The 16,783-nt window shown below is 45.6% G+C and overlaps 1 protein-coding gene across 1 annotated transcript in view; it reads right to left on the bottom strand.

Annotated features, from left to right (window-relative positions):
- The window catches only part of RMDN1 (regulator of microtubule dynamics 1), a 53,088-nt gene extending 36,602 nt beyond the window's left edge, over positions 1-16,486 (bottom strand). Inside the window, exons 1-3 of the mRNA XM_068237620.1 lie at positions 16,313-16,486; positions 12,697-12,808; positions 7,883-7,970 (exon numbers count right to left, since the gene is read on the bottom strand). Coding sequence (XP_068093721.1) covers positions 7,883-7,970; positions 12,697-12,808; positions 16,313-16,411 — 299 coding nt within the window. The 5' untranslated portion in view covers positions 16,412-16,486. The remainder of the gene's footprint in view (positions 1-7,882; positions 7,971-12,696; positions 12,809-16,312) is intronic.
- Between the last annotated feature and the right edge of the window lie 297 nt (positions 16,487-16,783).

The following is a 16,783-nucleotide window of genomic DNA, read 5'->3' as shown; positions in this document are numbered from 1 at the left end:
CTATCCTGGGCACATATTACCCCCTGGCTACCTATCCTGGGCACATATTACCCCCTGGCTACCTATCCTGGGCACATATTACCCTCTGGCTACCTATCCTGGGCACATATTACCCCCTGGCTACCTATCCTGGGCACATAATACCCCCTGGCTACCTATCCCGGGCACATATACCCCCTGGCTACCTATCCCGGGCACATATACCCCCTGGCTACCTATCCCGGGCACATATACCCCCTGGCTACCTATCCCGGGCACATATACCCCCTGGCTACCTATCCCGGGCACATATACCCCCTGGCTACCTATCCCGGGCACATATACCCCCTGGCTACCTATCCCGGGCACATATACCCCCTGGCTACCTATCCCGGGCACATATACCCCCTGGCTACCTATCCCGGGCACATATACCCCCTGGCTACCTATCCCGGGCACATATACCCCCTGGCTACCTATCCCGGGCACATATACCCCCTGGCTACCTATCCCGGGCACATATACCCCCTGGCTACCTATCCCGGGCACATATACCCCCTGGCTACCTATCCCGGGCACATATACCCCCTGGCTACCTATCCCGGACACATATACCCCCTGGCTACCTATCCCGGGCACATATACCCCCTGGCTACCTGTCCTGGGCACATAAACCCCCTGGCTACCTGTCCTGGGCACATAAACCCCCTGGCTACCTGTCCTGGGCACATAAACCCCCTGGCTACCTGTCCTGGGCACATAAACCCCCTGGCTACCTGTCCTGGGCACATATTACCCCCTGGCTACCTATCCTGGGCACATATTACCCCCTGGCTACCTATCCTGGGCACATATTACCCCCTGGCTACCTATCCCGGGCACATATTACCCCCTGGCTACCTATCCCGGGCACATATTACCCCCTGGCTACCTATCCCGGGCACATATTACCCCCTGGCTACCTATCCCGGGCACATATTACCCCCTGGCTACCTATCCCGGGCACATATTACCCCCTGGCTACCTATCCCGGGCACATATTACCCCCTGGCTACCTATCCCGGGCACATATTACCCCCTGGCTACCTATCCCGGGCACATATTACCCTCTGGCTACCTATCCCGGGCACATATTACCCTCTGGCTACCTATCCCGGGCACATATTACCCTCTGGCTACCTATCCCGGGCACATATTACCCTCTGGCTACCTATCCCGGGCACATATTACCCTCTGGCTACCTATCCCGGGCACATATTACCCTCTGGCTACCTATCCCGGGCACATATTACCCTCTGGCTACCTATCCCGGGCACATATTACCCTCTGGCTACCTATCCCGGGCACATATTACCCTCTGGCTACCTATCCCGGGCACATATTACCCTCTGGCTACCTATCCCGGGCACATATTACCCTCTGGCTACCTATCCCGGGCACATATTACCCTCTGGCTACCTATCCCGGGCACATATTACCCTCTGGCTACCTATCCCGGGCACATATTACCCTCTGGCTACCTATCCCGGGCACATATTACCCTCTGGCTACCTATCCCGGGCACATATTACCCTCTGGCTACCTATCCCGGGCACATATACCCCCTGGCTACCTATCCCGGGCACATATACCCCCTGGCTACCTATCCTGGGGACACTGGCTGTTTGTCATTATGTGCATTTGCTGGTGAAAAGCAGTCTCTTGTTATGTGCATTTGCTGGTGAAAAGCAGTCTCTTGTTATGTGCATTTGCTGGTGAAAAGCAGTCTCTTGTTATGTGCATTTGCTGGTGAAAAGCAGTCTCTTGTTATGTGCATTTGCTGGTGAAAAGCAGTCTCTTGTTATGTGCATTTGCTGGTGAAAAGCAGTCTCTTGTTATGTGCATTTGCTGGTGAAAAGCAGTCTCTTGTTATGTGCATTTGCTGGTGAAAAGCAGTCTCTTGTTATGTGCATTTACATGGGGAAAAGCTGTCTCTCGTTATGTGCATTTACATGGGGAAAAGCTGTCTCTTATGTGCATTTAGTGGGGAATTTTTGTCAGTAAAAATAATCTTTTGTCAGTAAATTTTTAGGTATTTGTCAGTAAAAAATAACGTGAAAGGTTGGCAACACTGGCAGGCTGTATGGCGCAACGGGAAAGATACAGGCAGCCCACCTTGGGCTTGGCAGGGGGGAGGAGCCGACGTCAACGAGCGAGAGTAGGGTGGCCGCAGGCAGCCATAAATACGCAGTGTGTGACTGCGTCGCACTCGCAGAGCCTCTCAGCCTGAGTCAGTCCAGAGACTAGCAGACTGTCACTCGCAGGAAGCCAAAGCCAGCCAGGAGCAAGCCCATGGAAGAGGGGTAGGAATGGGGTATCACATGCATGCGTAAAGAGGTGGAAGGTGTGGGTGTGATTAGGAAGAACATGGGTGTGGTTATGTGGTTGGGCGTGGTTAATTTAACCACTCCCATAGGCGCCAGAAAAAATCTTGCACCCAGGTGCCAGGCACCCCAGGCTCACCCCTGCTCAGACACAATGATTATCTTAAGTGTTTGCGAGCCCATGCAGTGATTTCCACAAGGGAATAGTGTATATTGTTAAAGGGGCACTTTAACGAAAATTGTTTTTTCTGGCATAACCCTCTTAGCATGTACTCAAATTACGAGCATCAAAAACCAAGCAGCTTTTGCTTTTTTAAATGCTTGAAAAGTTTACACAGAGCTCATGCAGAGATCCTGCCCATCCCCCCTTCCTTCTTCTGCTGACTGGGGCTGCTCTATAGCAGCTCTCTCCCTCTCTCTGCTGAAGCTGAAATGTTGAAGATGTTAGATAAACAAAGAAGCAAAGTAAATGACTTTACAGTCCGTTGTACGGCCGTCGCCACAACCACGTGGCACGCGCGTGTTGCGGCGACAGGTCGCCCGTGTGTATAACGCGCGCGCCCCGAACCGTCGCCCGTCGGAGCTGTCGCCAGGCGACTGACATGTTCAATCACCGGCTACAGCTGTCGCCGCAACTTCACCGAAACTGTGTATGTAGCTTTACACTCACTTGGCTACTTCTGTTTGCAGTGCTATGAACTCCCCCAGCACACAGCCTGGAGAGAGGGAGAGAGAGGGAGAGAGGGAGAATCTTTTATTGTTACTTTAGATCAGGGGTAGGGAACCTATGGCTCGGGAGCCAGACGTGGCTCTTTTGATGGCTACATCTGGCTCACAGACAAATCAGTAGGGGTTGATTCACTAAGGTAGTGTGGCAGCGCAAGTAAAATTTTCAAAGTAGGCATGCTACTGCTGTAGCATGCACTACTAACTCACTCACGCTCCCCCCAAAACGAACATCTGCTCCAATTGTCCCACCCTGGATCCTGTCAGGTGACTCTGTAGGACGAGATCCCTGCACTTTGATTGGGCCAATAGGCTGTCTGTCACTTGACAGGCAGCCTATTGGGCCAAAGTGCGGGGATCTCGTCCTACAAAGTGAATCAACCCCCAAGTCAGCTAGCTAATTGTACAAGCTGTTAGTCGCTATTTCTCCTGTCTGGCTCTCGTGGAAATTGTTGATGTTGCTGAAACCTAAGAGGAGCTGAAGACGTTTCTGACACTTCTGCTGCCCGGCAGATCAACTGTATACACATCACCATGGCAACAGGGACATGAGTCCTCTGCTGCGCATGCGCACTGTCCCAGTTTCAAACATATTGTATGGCTCTTACGAAAATACATTTTAAAATATGTGGCGTTTATGGCTCTCAGCCAAAAATGTTCCTGACCCCTGCTTTAGATGATGAAATCACCAAATTATTTGCAACTTTACTTGCTCATGATTGCAATATTTTCCTGCACAGATTTACACACAGCGGTGTACTCCTCCCTATTTTTCCTTCTGAGATTCTCTCCACTTCCCAGGATGCTTTTTAATGCATAGCTACATTACTGACCTGTTGCAAAATAACCTAATTAGTATATGTGAGATATTCACCGCCGCATTACACGCCTTTTCCTGCGTTGTGTTTGCCCTGTCTCAACTTTTTTTACAGGGTGGATTCACAGTGGTCAGTTGCATAACACACACGTTATACAGTAATGTGTGTGAACTGCAATGGAGACTGGATATAGACTTTAATACAAAGTCTGCATGCAGCGAGTTAGAAGGACATGATCAGTTACAGCGCAGTACTGTAAACAGGCCCATAGAAGTGTATGGGCAGCGAGTTGTCATGCAGAATTATTCTGCAACGCAACTGAGTACTGAACTAGCCCCTAAGTGTGTTGCTGGAATAAAGATCCAAAACAAGAATATATTTACAAGAACAAAAATACAATTTCTCTGTATTAGCATGTGATATGTTGCATATGAACGCTTTTTAAATTAAACAGAAGGCTTAAAGCAAAATAAAACTGACATAACATTCAATAAAAATGTGTTTTCCTACTTTTCATTGCCTATTCAGTCACCATATTTGCTTTTGTGCACAAGTAATACTGCCTGTTTACAAATTACAAGGTCCCAAAGTACAGTTTATCTGCTCTGAAAGCTGCATGTTATTAACACTAATACACACACACACACACACACACACACACACACACACACACACACACACACACACACACACACACACACACACACACACACACACACACACACACACACACACACACACACACACACACACACACACTGCTTGTCAGCTCTGTGTAGTTCAGTTTCAGCAGTTTCTGGCTGTAACTATCTTGTTTACATTCCTCTGTAGATTCAGGGCTCTTTTCCACTATGAAATGCGATCGCGATTCCAATCGCAATCGCGTTTCAGTTTCCACCATGCGATTGCGATTGAGCTACTATACTCATTATAGTCCAGCTCAATCGCATACAAAACGCGGCAGGACAACGATTGCGATTTTACCAAAATCGCATCGCAATCGGATCGCACTAATGGAAATTGCTGCTGCAGTTTCCATTAGTTTAATGTACCTTGCGATTTGCGATCAGAAGCAAATCGCAAATCGCAGGCTAGTGGAAAAAGGCCCTTAATGTTATCACCTCGGATCACAAGCTAAAAGTTCAGATCACAAGCTTCCACTGCAGAATGAAGTGCTGTTTGAATGCTGTTCAGCTTAAAAAAATGTTTTTGCTGGTAGTTGATTCAATGCTAGGTACACATGATACAAGTTTCTGACAGATTTAAAGAGTCTGAAGTGAGAATAAATCTCGCTTCAGACCTCATAGATAGCAGGGGCATGTGTGCCCCTGCTAAAACGCCGCTACCCCGCGGCTTAACGGGGGTCCCTTCACCCCCAAAGCCCCTCCGTGCAGCCGGGGAGCGCTTCCGCATTGAGGCAGGGCTTACCGCCGCAGCCCTGCCTCACGCGCGTCTATCAGACGCGTACCTCCGCCTCTTCCCCGCCCCTCTCAGTCTTCCTTCACTGAGAGGGGCGGGGGAGAGGCGGCGATGCGCGTCTGATAGACGCGACTAGAGGCAGGGCTGCAGCCGTTAGCCCTGCCTCCAGGAAGAGATATTTCGCGACCAACTTTACGACCAAGTCTTGCGGGGCGGTTTTGGGGGTGAAGGGACCCCCATTTAGCCGCGTGATAGCGAAGTTTTAGCAGGGGCACACATGCCCCTGCTATCTATGAGGTCTGAGTCTCTTTAACTGCCAGGTCGATTTTTTCCAACATGTCCGATATGAATTGCGATTGATTTTCCGACTGATTTGTTAACTTTTATGAAAATCGATTGATATTCAGAACGGACATGTTCTGGCAGGTAAATCTGCCAGAAAATTGTATTGTGTATACCTATCATAAGGATTTAAATAATCTTTTTAGACCAAAGAGGAATTGCTAAGTTTCAGACCACTTTAAACGAAATGATATGCAAACCAGAACATACCATTTATATAGTGTGCAAACCATTTTGGAAGCTGGAATAAAGCAGCCCATACACTCAGCCGATTTTCTGGCCGACCGATCGATCCCGATCGATCGCAAATTGGTTGGCCAATCGACCGATCGACGGCCGATTTCGATGGATTTCCATCGAACTTGCAGGGTGGAAAATTTAGGTCGATCTGATGAGATTGCTTATCAGTTTGCATTGGCCTTAATGGAAATCTGATGGCAAAAAAATGCCATCAGATCGAATTTCAATAGATTTCAAACTGAAATCTATTGGAATTCTATCCTGGTAAAAAATGTTCTAAAAACGCATCAGATAGATCATCAGATGCATTTCTTATCTATCTGCTGCCAATCTGACGAGTGTATGGGCACCTTAACACCATCTCTGAGCGCCAACCACAGTCCCCACATCTTTTGATGTATGTCAGTATGTCAGTCATGTGACATGGCCAAAGTTACTGCCATAAAGCTCATGTGATAAGGAGCCAGATAATGCAAAGACTGTTGGCGGCACCTGCTTAGGCAAATATAAACTGACATTATGCTCCCCAACACATGCTCTGCATTCATGCGCACTTCCATTCTCTGCAAAGGTGGTACATCCTGCCCTAGCTCAGCGGATTAGCCAGACCAGTTGTATAGACAGATTACAATCATAACTTATCAGGAGAGGGATGAGGTAATTTGCTGATAGTATAACAGCACTCAGACAAGAGAGTTCAATGTCTGTGAGTGCAGAGCAGCCCTGGTCAACCACTATCTCCACCACAAGGTTTCTTCCCAGAGTTAATGGTATCAGCAATACTTGCTTTTTTCCCCCCTACAATCCAGCCTAGCGATCTTCCCTAGTCTAGCGACTTGGCAGCCGATCGACCATCCGATTCAGTTTTTATAGTCGGATGAAAATCGGTGCCGCCAAGTGCATGCCCACCCAACAATGCAACCAATTTAAGGCCAACATTGGTCGCATAAGTAAATTGCACATGCTGCAATGCATGCGACGTCAGGGCGATCAACAAACGCGACGATACCATTGGAGCTATCCCCCCTAATGTTAGTGTTGCCCCCCAGTGCATGTAAAATCACCTGTCTGTGACCTCCGCTTGTCCCCACAGGCTTCGGGAACATTCTATTCTCCATACACGTGCACCCCACGTACACATGTCCACGTTACTAGGCAACCATGTGGCGCGTGTGTATGCAAAACAGAATAAGGAGGCTGCGGGGACAAGCGGAGCTTGTGGACAGGTAATGTATAATATGCACTGGGCACCGGAGGGAAGGGGTGGGGTACTTACATTAGGGGGAAAGCGTTGGAGCAGCGAGGCGGTCGGATGCGGTGTCACAAGGCCAATTCTAGGTCAAATTCAGTATGAAATTGATCGGGAATCGGCCTGTGGCGTATGGGCAGCTGACAGATGTCTCATCAGATTTGATCTGTCACTTAGTCGAATCTGCCCATCATCGCTAGATGTATGGCTACCTTAAGGCAGGTGTGTCCAAAATGTTTAGGCCAAGGTGGCCATATAGACGTTGTTGAGAGTGCTAGGGAGCTGAACTAGCGAAATTAAACACAATTGTACTGATTGCAGTTAGATACACTATACCTGTGACATTTTGTCACATAAAACATTTCCATGGGATAAAACCCATATGCTGTGTGCAGTTAGCACAGTGCTGGTTGGTAATCAGTGGCTGTTACTGCTGCTGGCATAGTGGCTGCTAGCACTACAGTGGTGGCTAATAACCTACAGGCAAGCAAAGGGGGATACAGAGCGGCAACACAAGGTGGCCCCTGCATTCAGCAGCGCAGCCATGGCCTGCGGGCCGCATGGAATTAACTCTAGAGAGCTTTGGGGGCCACACTTTGGACTTGCCTGTCCTAAGGGGGTTCATGAACATTGTGTGGTTCTTAAATTGCAAAGCCTGGCATTCTCCTTTAGGAGAATGATATTCTGGCATAAGATAGCTACCATTCACGACATGTAAAAGGCAACAGTAATCACCATCTTTGTACCTGTTGTTGAACTTGTTCAGAAATTCATACAACTTCTCAGTGTCTCCACTGTCATAAAGATAATCTGCTTGCTCTGTTATGTCTTCAACTTTAAAAAAAAAAAAAAAAAGAAAAATTACATCTGTTGCAAAACATTCACCATTTTAAAGACATTAGCTTACAGAGGACTTTTAAAGGGAACCAGAGGGCCCAGAAAAAAAGATTCTATACGTACCTGGGGCTTCCTCCAGCCCCATACGCATGGATCGCTCCCACGCCGCCATCCTCCGCTACCTGGATCCGCCGGTACCAGGTCCCGTCACTTCCGGCGGACGTGGCCAATTGTCCGCATGAGCAGGGGCTCCCTTCATACCCTTATGCGTGCGGCTGCGCAGTATGCAGCTGCACGCGTACGGGTATGCCGGGAGCCCTTGTGATGCGGACAATTGTCCGCATGCTGCCGTCGACTGGCCGACACTACAGGACCCGGTACCGCCGGATACAGGAAGCGAAGGACGGCGACGTGGGAGCGATCCGTGCGTATGGGGCTGGAGGAAGCCCCAGGTATGTATAGAATCTTTTTTCTGGTGCCTCTGGTTCCCTTTAAATGTGGGTACAAACAGCGCATGCAAAAAAGGGCACCGGGACATTTGGGCCCAGGGTGAAGCCAAAAAAACGGCTCATCCTGCTATTGTAAATTTTCCGGTGATGTTAAGGTGTACCAGAGACGTTATAAAACAAAGACTCAATACTTACCCGAGGCTTCCTCCAACCCCATAAGCATGTCCATAAGCATGTGCGAGTCCCTCGCCATCATCCTGCGGTCTGCAACTCAGCCGCGGTAACTGGTTCAGTCGCATCAGTCAGATTCGGCTGAACTGCAGACGGGACGCGGGAGGACAGCGAGGGACTCAGACGTGCTTATGGGACCGGAGGAAGTCCCATGTAAGTATTGAATCTTTGTATTATACCGTCTCTGCTTTCCTTTAAAAGGACAAATATAGTAAGAGGTATGTGGAGGCTGACATGTTTATTTCCTTAAAGAGACACTGAAGCGGAAAAAAAATGATACAATGATTTGTATGTATAGTACAGCTAAGAAATAAAACATTAGGATCAGAGACAAAAGTCTAATTGTTTCCAGTACAGGAAGAGTTAAACTCCAGTTATCTCTATGCAAAAAAAAGCCATTAAGCTCTACGACTGTCAAAGTCGTAGAGGGTTGTCCTCTGAAGTTTATTATCTCAACTGTCAGTGAAGAATTTTCTTTTTCTCTTCCAGAGGACAGGTCAATAGTTCACAAGACTGCTCTGAAAAAATCATTTAGAATGCTGAGTAGTGTATAAACTGCAAACAGAGAATTGTGCAATGTTATAAAACACACAATATAACTGAAAATAAAAATATGAGAATATTTTCTTTGCTACTAATCTTCTAGTAATTATCCGTACTACACAACCAATTCATCATATCTTTTTTTTTCAGCTTCAGTGTCTCTTTAAAAGCAATAACGGTTGCCTGTCTATCCTGTTAACCCTCTGCCTCTAATACGTTTAGCCATAGACCCTAAACACCCATGCAGCAGATCAGGTGGTTCTGACATTGTCAGATCTGACAAGATTAGCTGCCTGCTTGTTTCTGGTGTTAGACACTACTGCAGCCAAATAGATCAGCAGCACAGCCAGGCAACTAAGATTTTTTTTTAAAGTGAACCCGAGGTGAGAGTGATCTGGAGGCTGCGATATTTATTTCCTATTAAACAATACTAGTTGCCTGGCAGTCCTGCTGATCTATTTGGCTGCAGAAGTGATCTGAATTACAACAGAAACAAGCATGCAGCTAATCTTGTCAGTTCTGAAAATATTGTCAGAAACCCCTGGCCTGCTGCATGCTTGTTCAGGGTCTATGGCTAATAGTATTAGAGGCAGAGGATCAGCAGCACAGCCAGACAACTGGTATTGCTTAAAAGGAAATAAATATGGCTGCCTTCATATACCTCTCTCTACAGTTGTCCTTTAATTACTATTCCACCTCCAGGCCGCATAGAAGTATGATGCTGGTGGCTGAATTGTACAGTTTTTTGTAATTTGGGCTCGGTCTTTCACCAGCGCCCAAATGAACCTCTGAGCACCGCTATGGGCGTAATTCACATTACAGTCTATAGTGGTGCCCTTTTTGCCTTTCTGTTACACACACACACATCCAAATCTTGACTGACCACTTTTACCTCTTCTATGTAGCATGAGGGCCGCCAGATTTTGAATACTATAAACATGCTGTGTAGGTAAAATTGACCAATCAAGATCAGATGTGTTTAAGTACCGTATTGCTATCAACTACATTTCACGAGCAGCAACTTCTAGCTGTAAAGAGTTGAACTGAAGCACGCTATAAACTGCTACTAAAGAGTTACTGGTGTGACACTGGCCTAACACCTTTTCACAAGCCATTATAAAATACAGTGGAACCTTGGTTTGTGAGCTGAATTGGTTCCGGAGACATGCTTGTAGTCCAAAGCACTCATATCAAAGTGAATTTCCCCAAAGCGAATTTCCTAATAAGAATTAATGGAAACTCAGATGATTTGTTCCACAATCCAAAAGCAGTTCTTGAAAAATATTTACTGTATATTCCAGCGTATAAGACGACTGGGCATATAAAACGACCCCCCAACTTTTCCAGTTAAAATAGAGAGTTTGGGATATACTCGCCATATTAGACTACCCCTTTTCCAACATACACCAAATAAAAATTAGAAAGACATTGTATACTAGTGCTATGGATAAATAGATACTGGTGTTATACTGTATGTGGTACCCAGTGTATAACAGTATACAGGTGATTGACTCGTTGGACCGCCTCCTCCGCCTCTCAGATCTCGCACGTGTGCGCCTGCGCTGCTTTACTACAGTCCTCAGCAGCGAGATCTGAGAGGCGGTAACAGGATAGGAAGGGACAGACAGGTGGAAGAGGCGTGTTTTATGGGCACAGTGCTCTTTCTTCGATACCCTGGGAGTCCCAGACCTTGCAGCGTGAGCGATGAACTCCCCCCAGCATATGAGGTGACCGCGGAATCTCCAGCACCTGGTAATTAATCATCAGCATGTCGCATACGCGCATCACGTATCAGCATCGTGTAAACATCAGCATGTCCCATATGCGCATCACGTATCAGCATAGCGTATCACTCGGCATGAGACACCCGACTTTACATAAGATTTTCAAGGGTTAAAAAGTAGTCTCATACGCCAGAATATACAGTAATACAAAGTTCTGCGCTGTATAAAATAAAAGTGTAAACAAGACTTTCACTATAACTAACAGAGTAATTTCTATTTGGTGGCTCACCCCAACCTTTTTTCTGTGTGTGGCTTTAAAACGGATCCGAGATGAAAAATAACTATAATAAGTAACTTGTCTATATATTTTATCTAAAGATTAGATGGTTTACACAGCAAATCTGGCTGCATACAGCTTCAACAGTTTATGATGATTTTTCCTGTGATACAATGAGAGCGGCCATGTTCTGTTTGTCATCATTACACAGGTAATCTGCAACTGCATCTCCACCCCTCCCCTCTGAAATCTCTGGCTAGTAACCTCCTCCTCCTGCCCAGACTGAGCTCCCATAAGCCCTTGCTACAAGGGTCTGAGTGCCTTGGCGTTTTGGAGAAGCTGTAGGCGAGGCTTGTGTAGTTTATAGGGCATTAGAGTATTAAAACAAACAAACAAACAAAAAAAGTATTTGGCTTGAGGAATGCCCACTAAACTATATGTAAGGAACCCAATTATGCAATGAATAAAAGTTCATCTCGGATCCATTTTAACAATCACAGTGTTTGCCTACTTTTGTGGATTTCATGGAAATGTGACTTTGGTCATGCCAATAAAGCTAACTTTGATTTGACTCTGCACAGTCTCTACACTCAGATTAAGTACAATTAAGTACAATCCTGCCATGTCAAAGGGAGAACTATGGGCTCAGCTGTGATGACGTGACGCAAGTATACTTTTGCTTGCAGATCAAGTCAAAAGGTCACAAAAACTGTTGCTTGTATTGCAAAGCACCTTCAAGCCAAGTTACTCTCAATCCAAGGTTTCACTGTAAATACAAATAAGTAAATACAAGCGCTCATGTGGCAACTCAAGCCAATCTAAAGCCTGATACGTTGAAATGTTTTTGAGTTGTCAAGTTTTGCAATCTTTTTCTTCACTGAGTGGAACTAGGCCAGGTGTCATTCCAAATAGAAAGTGACACCACACTTCCAGGCTAGGCTGTGGAATCGGTACAAAAATAATCTGATTCCGACTCCTCAGTTTATGAAACCACCGACTCCAACTCCAGGTACCCAAAATTCCTCTGACTCCTTAGTCTAATTTTTACAAAGGCTATGGATTTGGTTAGAAAAATCATCCGACTTCCCACTCAGTTTATTGAAACCACTGACTGACTCCACAGCCCTGCTTCCAGGCTGTGTCATCCTCAAATTATTAATGACTTAAAACACAGGAAAGGGCCCATTCACACTTGCAAACCCAAAGTTTTGCCACAATTAGCACTGTAAAATCACTGTACACTCTTGCGATTCCCGAGCGATCACGATCAGCGTTTTTAAGCACTGTTTCACGATCGCTCTAGAATTGCGGTAAAATGCTTGCCGTGTATCACCGGCAATCGTGACAGTGAGATCACTGCCATATAGTTAATGTTGCTCTAGCGCTTTAAAAAGCAATAGCGGTTTGGCAATTAGCGGTAAACGGACGCTAATCGCCTAAGTGAGAATGGGCCGTAAATGATTTTTGTTTCATTGATTGCACTCCAAACACAAAGGCACCTTTAATGCTGGCGTGCACAACAGCGTGTCTGCTCTTCCAACGGTAGTAGCCGAAGGCCAAGAGAGACGACAAGACAAGGCCTTTCCCCAAGAAGGTGGTCTTCACTGGGATCTGCCGATGAGAAAATAAACAACCATAATTTAATGATGGCAAACTCCAGTTCACCTGAACTTGAACCTCCCCATAAGGGAAGTTCTTAACAGTGTGCCGTTGGGGGCGGTGGCAGCGAGGGCTCAGGTGAGAGTTATTACTTACCTACTGCAGGCTGCCTCTGTGGCCTCTTGCCTGCATGGCGGTTTCCAATCTCCTCCACACAGTGCCGCATTTTCATTTTCCCAGCGTCAGCGGGTCTGTAGATGAGTCTGGAGATTAAATCTCCCAGTACCTGCCGATGCCAGGAAAATGAAAATGTGGCTCTGTGCAGAGGAGATGGAGACCACCGTAAAGACGAGAGGCCAAAGGAGCAGCCCCCAAGGGCGAGTAATGCCGTTCCCCCCAACTGCACACCATTACAGCCTTGATTACGGGGAGGTTCATTTAAAAAAAATGTTTATTAATTAGAGGTGCTTAGTTAGCTTTAACTGTAGCCATTAATCAAAAATGCAAATACAGAGGAGCCTTGGATTCCAAACATAATTCATTTTGGAAACATGCTTGTAATCCAAATCACTCATATGAAAGCAAATTTCCCTATAACTACAACATATTGTAAATCACTAACCAATCAGTGACACTTGCAGTGTTCTGGTGTGACCCAGGCAAGGATAGCAAACCACTTATGTGGTCCGATACGGTATATCTACATCCTGCAGGACTTCAGTTCCTGCCCAGGGACATAAATATTCATCTATTGGGGTGAATGACCGCCGCACGCTCCTGCTCGCAGCTGCACGCGCATTCTTTCTCATTGCCGCTCGTTAGTGGGGAGATCAGTGAATGGGAACGCAGTTAAAGTGAACCAGAGACGAAGCACACATGTATTTTACCATACATCAGTGGGAACATTAGAGAAAACACCTACCCTGCTCTCTGCTTAATTCTTCACTGTTCAGCCTGCTTATTATCAGCCCTGATAAAATCCCCGACTGAGCATTCAGTCTGACTTTGCTCAGGAATCATTATAGCCGAGTCATTATAGCAGAGCCGGAGGAGTCGGGCTCGAAAAGACATCAGAGAAGACAGACTCAGCTATAATGACTCCCAAGCAAAGCCAGACTCAATGCTCAGTCAGGGATTTTAGGGGGCTGATAAGAAGCAGGCTGGGCAGTGAAAAATGAAAGAGCAGGGTAGGTTTTTTTCTCTAATGTCCCCACTGATATATATGGTAAAATACATGAGGGTGCTTCGTCCCTCGTTCACTTTAAGTCCCCGTGTCAATGATCGCTGGCATCAATGAGATGCCTGCGGCCACTGTAAGGAACAAAGTTAAACTTACACGCATTACTTCCTGCAGTAACAGTACGCGCAGGAAGAAAAATACATACATTTTTGTTTTCTAAGATAGATAGATAGATAGATAGATAGATAGATAGATAGATAGATAGATAGTAGCCAGGTGGGGCGAGATAAGATAATGCTGGACCGGTGTTTCTGTGCCAAACTCTGCTTACAGCATAAGAGGAGGTGAGCTGATAACAGCCGGGTGCTCACCAAAACTAGCCGGGTGCAGCACCTGGCTAAAACAGCTTGGGGAGAACACTGTATACATACATACATACATACATACATACATACATACATACATACATACATACATACATACATACATACATACATACATACATACATACTGTATACCCCATTAAAATTAACCCCTTACCTCCCCAAAGCAGTATCAGATTTAGGATTGGCACACCTTGCCGTGGGTAGTTGGGTGCTCAACCTTGATGTAGAAGCAACATCAGTTCAGTATAAACTATTCAAGGTCGGTCAGAAACTTGAATTGGTGTGCTGACCGACCTTGAATCGTTCTTACCTCCCCAAAAGGTACACAAATAAAACGTATGTATGTACGTATGTATGTCTGTACGTATGTACGTACACACAATTAAAAAAAAAAAAACATAAATAGTTACCTTAGGGACTGAACTTTTTTTTATTATGCATGTCATGGAGGTATATTACTGTTATTTTTTGCAAGTGTGGGCTTGTAATTAGTGATGGAAGATAAACAGAAAAAAATACATCTTTATTTTAAACATTGCAATAACCAGGACAAATAAAATGTGGAAGTTATATGCACAGTAAAATGTTTAATATTAAAACTATAATAGCCAAAAATTGAGAAATAATGAATTATTTTTATTTTTTTCTTATTATTATTCCCATTAAAATGCATTTAGAATAAAATAATTCTTGGCAAAATGTACCACCCAAAGAAAGTCTAATTGGTGATGAAAAAAAAAGCTATAATTTCTTTGTTCTTTGTGATAAGCAGCTATATAGGGGAGAACCCCCCTTAGGGCCTTTTTCTACTGCACAGCTGAATCGCAAATCGCTATTGATTTTAAAAACGCTAGTGTTGTTACTTTATCATAGAAATCATGATTAGTGTTTTCCACTACAGTGATTCAATTTGTAAATCGCAATCGCTTTCTGGAGCAATTTTAAGGGTCCATTTACACTTAATCAGTTGGTACGCGTTAGTATGCATCGGTACGCATTTTTTTCCATAGCAGTGCATTGTGAAAATGATTTCAGTAAAATGCGTTAAGTGTGAAAGGTGCCATAGGAAAACATGAGCATTACTTTTATCAGTTTTCTTTCAGTTATAACAGAGCAACTGATTAAGAGGGCCCGAAGAGGGATAATGTAATTCAAATGAAAAATCACAATCGCATAACAAAATTAATGGAAAAAAAAAAAACGCGATCACGAGCGTTTGTGATTGAGGTTGCTAGTGGAAAGAGGCCCTTAGTAGGGAAGTGGTTAATCACCTAAAAGCAACAGCAAAAAAAAAAATTCTGAATTTCTGTATGTGTGACACTGCCCTTAGTGTCCTAAGTATCTTAGTGACCAGGCTACTGAACAGGAACAAAGTCCTACCAATCCAATGCACTGACAGTAAAAACAAACAAAATATCTGCTTGTGTCCAAGTTTAGAAATTCTTGGTGTAGTGGATAGCACTCTTGCCTTGCAACGCTGGATCCTGGTTTGAGCCCCAGCCAGGGAAATATCTGCATAGAGTTTGTATGTTCTCCCCATATCTGTGTGGGTTTCCTCCAAGCACTCCAGTTTCTTCCATCACCCCCAAAACAGATAATCGGCTTGCCCCTAAAAATAAGCCTTAGGGATAACATTGTGAGTCCCTCTGGGGGACAGTTAAGGCGAAAACACTACTGAAGATAATTCATTTCAGTAACAACAGGTAGTTGGGAAGCAATTCATAAATGTGGACAAAGAATAAAACAAACAGAAGTTATAACCTCTCTATAACCCATCTCCCCCTATCCAAAATCATACATGCCAGAATAGGCTGGTGCCAGCAATGGCATAATGTCCTGAGCCTCTGGCAGTAGAACAGGGCACTCCAGGACAGCTGAGTTCTGATATAGCTAAGCAATATGACACAAGGTCACATAGTGCTGACATTACAGAAGAGACATCCCCCTTACATGAGTGGAGGCAGCTCTGGGGTGGCTCCTGGCAGTGACCCGGGGAAGAGGGCTGTGAAGCCGCTGCAGCCAGCTATGCAGAATCTTCCGTCCAGCCATCCTCCCTGACACTTCACTACACTAAGCCCAGCACTAAACCACCACTCATGACTCTCCTGTAGTGTTGTCCGGATCATGAACGATTCGGATCTTTGATCCGAATCTATTTTATGAGTCGATCATCCGAATCATCAAAATGAACGATTCGGATCGCAAAAGGGGCGGGGCAAGAAGCGACACGCCCCATCTCAGCGGGCTCCTGGAAGCAGAGCTGAGATGGATCGCTCTGTTGGGTGGGAGGCAGCCTTGGAGGGACAGCAGGTAGATGAGAGAGAGAGGGGACATGGGTGCCACTGCCAGATATGTGTAGAGCACACATACTGGCTATAATGTGCTGCCCATTACAGGCTGTCTGTTCCGTAGTTGTGCACA

This window comes from Hyperolius riggenbachi, chromosome 5 (assembly GCF_040937935.1).
Source record: "Hyperolius riggenbachi isolate aHypRig1 chromosome 5, aHypRig1.pri, whole genome shotgun sequence".
In the NCBI taxonomy this organism is placed as follows: Eukaryota; Metazoa; Chordata; class Amphibia; order Anura; family Hyperoliidae; genus Hyperolius; species Hyperolius riggenbachi.
This window is presented reverse-complemented; position numbering and strand designations above follow the sequence as displayed.